General features: G+C 35.5%; 1 protein-coding gene across 1 annotated transcript in view; it reads left to right on the top strand.

The window, feature by feature from the left end:
• The first annotated feature begins 399 nt into the window (after nt 1-399).
• The window catches only part of LOC107041186 (dynein heavy chain 5, axonemal), a 44,824-nt gene continuing 38,102 nt past the window's right edge, over nt 400-7,121 (top strand). Inside the window, exons 1-9 of the mRNA XM_015261625.1 lie at nt 400-522; nt 1,306-1,528; nt 2,498-2,649; nt 2,724-2,925; nt 3,883-4,043; nt 4,796-4,972; nt 5,031-5,252; nt 5,949-6,203; nt 6,782-6,939. Coding sequence (XP_015117111.1) covers nt 400-522; nt 1,306-1,528; nt 2,498-2,649; nt 2,724-2,925; nt 3,883-4,043; nt 4,796-4,972; nt 5,031-5,252; nt 5,949-6,203; nt 6,782-6,939 — 1,673 coding nt within the window. The remainder of the gene's footprint in view (nt 523-1,305; nt 1,529-2,497; nt 2,650-2,723; nt 2,926-3,882; nt 4,044-4,795; nt 4,973-5,030; nt 5,253-5,948; nt 6,204-6,781; nt 6,940-7,121) is intronic.

Genomic DNA, 7,121 nt, shown 5'->3' with positions numbered 1-7,121 from the left:
CTTTCGCAGAGTTTTTAAAAACTTGGTTTCATTGAAAGATGCCCCATTCGCGCATCTTTTTGTGTCTCAATAATTGTATACATAGACGTATAGAATTTAATACATAATTGATAATAATAATAATAATAATAATAATAATATGACTATAAAGCATATGAGTATATGATGTATCATCTTTTTCGGATATTAAAAACGTACCAGTTATCCTATAAAATTTAGATAGTAACTCCATAGCTATGCAATGAAGGTATAACGTATTTATTGTAAATAAATGGAATTATGATAGAACAGTGTTTTTCTCTGACTTTCTTCAGTCGATTGTTTTCTCGTTTAATAACTTCAGACAGTTCCGTGAATTGCGGATGAGGCACAATTGAGTAATTAATTTATGTAAATAAAATGCCGTCGAGTGGATATCGTGATTATACACCACCGGCTATTGATCAACGGATAAATGAGTTATTAGATCGACGAGCCGGTGCCTACGAGAATCTTTCTACTGAAACCACGAGAGAACAACTTGTACGTGACACATGACGAGTAACCTTATCACTTTACGGCGAGACATTCATTAGGAAAATTGTAGTGCTAGTACTTGAAAAAATCCTTGTCCACACTGAGAGAAAAACGACAAAGCTCTCAAGCTGTCTTACTTGTGGAGAGACAATAGTTTTTTGAAAATTATCAAAGGGGATTTTTTTGTGACAAACGTGCAGAGAGTGCGCCGGAGTGAAAAATTTTTGTCGGAAAAATAGATTTAGTAGTTTAAAAAAAATTGCATTCTTTGTACACGCGAGAAATGTCATTTCTAGCACTACTCCTTCGTTATTCGATACTCCCATATGTATTTTGCTCCCGAAAAATCTTTGTTTTATGCGGAACAAGGGATAGTAGTTTTTCGTTTCGGCTGTCTAATAATCACAGACAAGAAATGAACCCTTAAATGAAACAATAATGATGATATGATAGCAATCTTGTGACTTGGGGATAAAATATTAGTTGATAAATTTTCCTCTATATGAGATATTTTCATCCTGAAATGGCACCAATGTTTTGACCCAGACAAAAACTTTCGATTTCGAACCAGACAAAGTCTTTTTTGGCAATTTTCTACTGACGATTTTGTTGGCCCAAACAAGACTGTTTGACAACGTCTTTGCATTTCTCTCAGTGTACAGAAATAATTTTTTACTCTTTGACGGTCACTCAGCGCTCTTTTTCCCGTGCTAGTACTAGAACTTTTCTTGAGAATTGCTCTCAGCGTTGGTACTTGACAAATTTGATAAGAGCAAATGCAATTTCCAGGAAAAATACAAGGGAAACCGGGCGTTGAGACAGGGATTGCTGAAAACTACACACCGTCATGTACTTGACATCGTAGCGTTGATGCTGAATACTCAGAGCAATGCTCTGGAGGAAGGAATTTTAGATAAAGATGAATATGTGCAGGTGTTCAGTGATTTTTTCGTTGAAGAGGGACGACGAGCGGTGCTGATATATTATCAGCCGATGGACCCGCCTGCATTTGGTATATCTTTCTTAGATCGGGTAGAGTGATTTTGAAAGAATTGCACAGACAGAAACAATTGATTTTATCAAGAGAATATTATTTGAACCAACTATCATTCGGTTGTTAATTTTCAAATAAACATGGTTTCATAGTGAATAACAGTTATCTCTTCTTGAGATACATTTGATTGGGAGAAATCGAACTTCTCTAGAATTGAAGTTCCTTTTATGTGTCGCAATAATGAGAGTATTTGATTTCTTTCTAGCCAAAAGTTTGCCAACTCCAGAAATTCGTTGGTTTACTCAAAAATCAAAATTATTCTCATGACTAAATACGTTGTTATCTCAATCAACACGATCATACGTTGTTCCAAGTAAATTATAATTGAAGTGAGCATTTCGTATGTCGAATCAGGATGAATATTGTTACGCGGAAAAAGCTTTGAGATTGTAGTAAGATGTCGTTGAGTTGAAAGAAGTTTATATTTCTTGACTAAAAAAAATCGCATTAGGTTACAATAACAGAATCACAGATTACGGCAATTCAACACAAACTTGGATATCACAAATTTCGTTCAATGTGATGTACGGAAAGCTCAATTTAAACATCGGCTTCATTCGAGAAAACATTCAATTCATTCCTCAATGTAATCACCTCCTAGGTACGAATTTTTGATCAATTCATGAAAGTAGAAAATTTCTCGACTGGAGATTACATTAGGTTTAAAAAAATAGAACTTTTCCACTTTCTTGGTGAATACATGTCACTCGACGCCAAGCACTCTTTTATTTGATTCAAGTAAATGTATCTCAAGAAGAAATAATTGATACTCACCGTAAGATCTTATTTATTTGAAATTGGTTCAAGTATATAAAACTTGTTCCCAGGAAGAAACATCTCAATAAAAAATAATTTTGTTTTCAAACTGTTCGTTATACTCCAACGAACAAACCCAAGGATCTTGTATAAGTAGTCAATTTCATTTAGACTCTGGAAGATGGACGGTGCAGCTCGCCCGAAATGCTTCATTCATTCGTTGTTGTGTTACGGACGGCTCTACCGAAAAATTCACTGGAAAATGTGTAATTGTTTATCGCCTGAATCCGAAAATAGAATTCGCGACGAAGCAGTTACTGCAGGTACTACTCAATACTTATTGAGCTTATCCAATTCGTCGCTTCTGCAAAGACTGGACAACAAAAATTATTTTCAGGAGACTTATTACGCTTACACAGAAGTTGATGAGTTGTTTTTGAGCACTTTACACGGGGTTTTCAGCCTCATGTTACGGCTAAATGTACCCGCAATTCAATCGAATCCCTACTGGGGTGACTTGATCAAAAATGCTGAGATTGAAAGGAAGCGGAAGGACAAATTTACGGAGGATGTGGCAGATTTTTGTCAATATTTGGCAAGTGAGTTGTTCAAATTCGAACCAAACAAATTATTTTTTGGCAATTTTCAACTAGCGATTTTGTTGGCCCAAACAAGACTTGTTTGACGTGTTTGTATTTCTCTCAGTGTGGGTTGCCAATAGATTGACGCTCATATTTAATGGTTATTCAAACAAATTCATCCCTCTGTATGTTTAAAAATGAAGAATGATCCTTTTCGATAATAATAATCGAACAGATACCGTGTTTATTTGTCCTGATGACTGTTTTTTCACATTATTCCGTCAACACTGCGTGACTGTTGTCTAACTACTCACACCGCCACTGATTTGTTTTTTTTACGTTCAAAATGTTCATCAATAAAAGATAAGAAAATCATCGTATTATTATACATTACACTGAGAGAAAAATATAATTCTTCTGACTATATTCCATCACCATCGAATTATAGTCAAAAAGTCCTCAACAATTTTTCATGGGTTACGGTACCTATGGCCGGAGAAGTAATTACTACAATGGAATGTAGTCATTGCAACTATTTTATAGTTCTCCTCACGATAGATTCGTCATGGTTACTTTTGAACTTTGGTTAGTTTAACTGCATTTTTATTTGCAAAAGCTACGCTTACGTATCGTTCACCAAAATGCCTCAACTATTTTCTTATCGTAAATCGAACTTCAGATTTTTCTCTCAGCAGCTTCATTATCAAAAATGGAAATGTGTAAGACACTTTCTGTTATATTTTTTATAGAATTCTAAAAAAAGTTGAAATGGTCGATCTTTTGGTCGGTGTCTACCCATCGGTCTGGTTCAAATAAATCCAATTGTGATTTAAAATATTCTCCCCAATGCCATCTTGACCGAGTTCGATCATGAGATTGACTGCATCATTTGTCGTTGAAAAAGTGTATTCTGAAACCAATATTGAAGGAAAGGTAAAAAATTGTGACGTTGATTTTAATGTGATGAATATTCAGGAATCGATGATGATCTCCGGAGAACCATGAGACTGGACGAATGTCCGGAAAGTCTTCGGGAGTATTCATCGACAGAAGCAAACATGAATTACGCCAGGAATCACGAAGCTGTAGAAGAGGTGGAGGAGTGGTTGAGAACAACGATGAAATCCATTCAAAAAGTATCATTATTTATTATTTTTGACGCAAATTCATTCCGCGAAGAGATGGAAAAGAAACATCGCGTACATTTACATCGTCCATCGAGAATATTTGACGGAGTGGAACAGATTTACTTGAGGCAATTAACCAGCTTGATAGAAGGAAATTAAATATCTTCTCCAAAAATTAAATTTTTGTCGTGATCGTCAGAAATATCCCCAGAAGAATTCGAACTGTTGGCAGCAAAAAATATAATCTATTGCACGACAATCATTTGATCTGAGAGAACTCCATAGGTTTATACCATAGAAAGAATACATTGACGAGGAAAGAATATTTTTCTCCCGAAAAAAATTGTCCCCTCGAAATTATTTAGTTTTGCCAATAACACAGTTGTCGGCAAGAAAATTGTAGTTTCCTCTTGAAATTATCATTTGTTCCATGGAAATTATAAGTGTTTATCGGACAAAGATATACACTACTCAATAACATTCACTTGATGAAACCGGAGCCTCATATAATTCTCTGTAGAACGAATGTATTTACCCGAAAGACATACAAATGTCTCACGAGAGCAATTACTGCTGCGAAAATTATCAAGTTTTGGTGGAAAAATTCTTTTTTGTCCACAAGTAAATTGATTCACCGACAAAAAATGATTGCAATGTTTCCCTGTGGAAAACTAGAAGATTTTCACGAATGGGTGTTCCCATGAATGAATTTCCTCTCTCTCATTACAATCTTCCTGATGGATTTTCATACTTTCAACTAGGCGTTGGTTGAAAGTCAGCAACTGCAACGCGAGAGTGAAGACTTCGGACCGAATTTCGAATTGATGTATTGGCGACAGGTTCTAGTGCAATTTTCATCAATTTCAGAGCAGATGAAAAGTCCCGAAACGACAAGACTGATGACTTTACTAGTTGTGGCGGACTCCAATCTCGTGAAAGTAAGTGCAAATGGAGATGAAAATAGGCTGATCATATTGAATCATATGAATTCTGTAGAAATGGAAGAAATTAGAGGACGACGTCGCCAATATGGAGATTCTAGCTCGAGACAATATCACCTACTTGCAATCACTCGAAAAATTTACGGAGCCGTTGTATCGCCTCAGACCGACAGAAATTGGCGAGTACTTGCCTGGATTGATGTATACCATCCGAATGATATACTCGACATCGAGATTTTTCAACAGCCAGCGAATGTTGACAGCCATATTCGTCAAGGTGGTGCATTACATGAGCTNTTATTAGCTTCACAAAATAGTTCTTCACATTGCGGTTACAGTATCACTTGTTGATTTGTTACAGAGTATTTTGTGTTTTGACGTTAAATTTTCAGGTTAGTCTTTCAGGAACTTATCTATAGCTTTTATAACAGGTAGCTTCAATGAGTACAGTATACGGTTGATGTTAGGTGGTAATTCTATGTTTTCGAATCTTTTGCATCATTCTAACTCTCTTGTTTTCGTACTTGGGGCAGTTCCACAAAATGTGGTTGAGATCCTCTTCGGGAGCTAGATAATTCTGTTGACAATTCTATTCGTTTTTCTGGGCGTTTTTGCCAATAGAAAATATTCAATAGAATCTGTTTTCTAGGAAGAATCAATAGGATATATTTCATAAATATTCCTTGGCATAAATTTTACAAATTTTTTTTCACTCCATTTTTCTCGCTATTTATCATTATTATTATTAATTTATTAATTTCGAGAAAGACAGCATAACTGGTAAAAATTTCATGCAAACTGAACTTGATTAAATTGTCATAGTGCGGTATTTCGTTAGTTTATTGAAGATTTCAATAGAAATTCAATTGAATTTTCGGGTGAATTCGCTCGATTTTTTTGTGATTTTCGTTCGTACGTGAAATATTGCAAGTCTTAATACTGAAAAATGAAAGACACGTTTTCGTTATTTTAGATCACGAACCAAATGATACTGTCATGCAAAGCATACTTGACAGAAAATGGGACGCTGGACATCTGGCGAGATTCCAAAAGCCGACTGATATCTCGTATGAAGGATTGCATCAATCTCTATGAACAATATTACAACATTTGCAACAGTGAAATGGAGAAGAACACGGATGAGATGGTGGACGAGCGATTGCCCTTCAAAATTTCCCGGATTTCTGTGTTTGGGAAGTTTGATACCTTCAAGCAAAGGCTGGACAAAGTAAACGAACACTCATTTGTGCTAAAATAGAATTAAGAGAAAATCCCAGTGCATTGGGGGTTAGAGAATTTCGCTTCGACGATTTTGGAATGACTAGTGTGATTATGCCCTTGTGCCTGTCAGATTCAGTAATTAATTCAGTAAAGTAAAATGCAGACAATAACTGGCAAGAAATAGCAATAGAAAATATGTCAATAAATTCTAAAGAAAAATAAAAATCGAAAGGTTCTGCTGTAGAATTCTCTCTATTAGAGATTTCTATTAAAAATAAATGCACAGAAAACCAGAATTTTTCAATAGAATCGGCGAAAAACGAATAACTGTCAATCGAAGTGCTAGAAATTCAATAGAATTTTTTACCGAATGCGCTAGAATTTTCTCTCGATTTCCTGAATAATATTGAATAACAAGATTATAGCAATAGAATAGACATCAACTCGAAACTTCCGATTTTCTCGTAGTTGATCGATGTCCTCCAGATGAATCTGTCTCATTCAATTTTACACAGCTCGACAATCGAAGGAATCGATGTATTTGCAAAGAAATTTTCAGCCATTTTCCATAAATTGGCATCTCAGAAATATGATTATCTCGATCACAGAAAGCTTGATTTTAATACCGATTACGAGGAATTTAAGAAGAGCGTTTTACAAGCGGAAGAAGATCTGAGGAATTTCATCTCGAAAACCCTATCGCTGGCGACAAATATTGATGACGCACTCGTAGTAGTTCTCAGGTAAATGCGCGATTCTTGAAATGATAGTGAGTCTTGAAGTACACTGAGAGAAATATCGTCATAATATCACGAAACTTATTTCTTGCGGAAAATATCTCATCCGAGGAGCTATTCACAGGCATAATCGTGGTGTCACTCGCTGATGTAATCAATTGTAATCCCAGTGAAATCAATGTAATCAT

The sequence above is a fragment of the Diachasma alloeum genome, unplaced genomic scaffold, assembly GCF_001412515.2.
Source record: "Diachasma alloeum isolate Michigan unplaced genomic scaffold, Dall2.0 Dall_scaffold_00359, whole genome shotgun sequence".
In the NCBI taxonomy this organism is placed as follows: Eukaryota; Metazoa; Arthropoda; class Insecta; order Hymenoptera; family Braconidae; genus Diachasma; species Diachasma alloeum.
The sequence above is the reverse complement of the archived record's forward strand: the minus strand, read 5'-3'. Positions and strand labels throughout refer to the sequence as shown.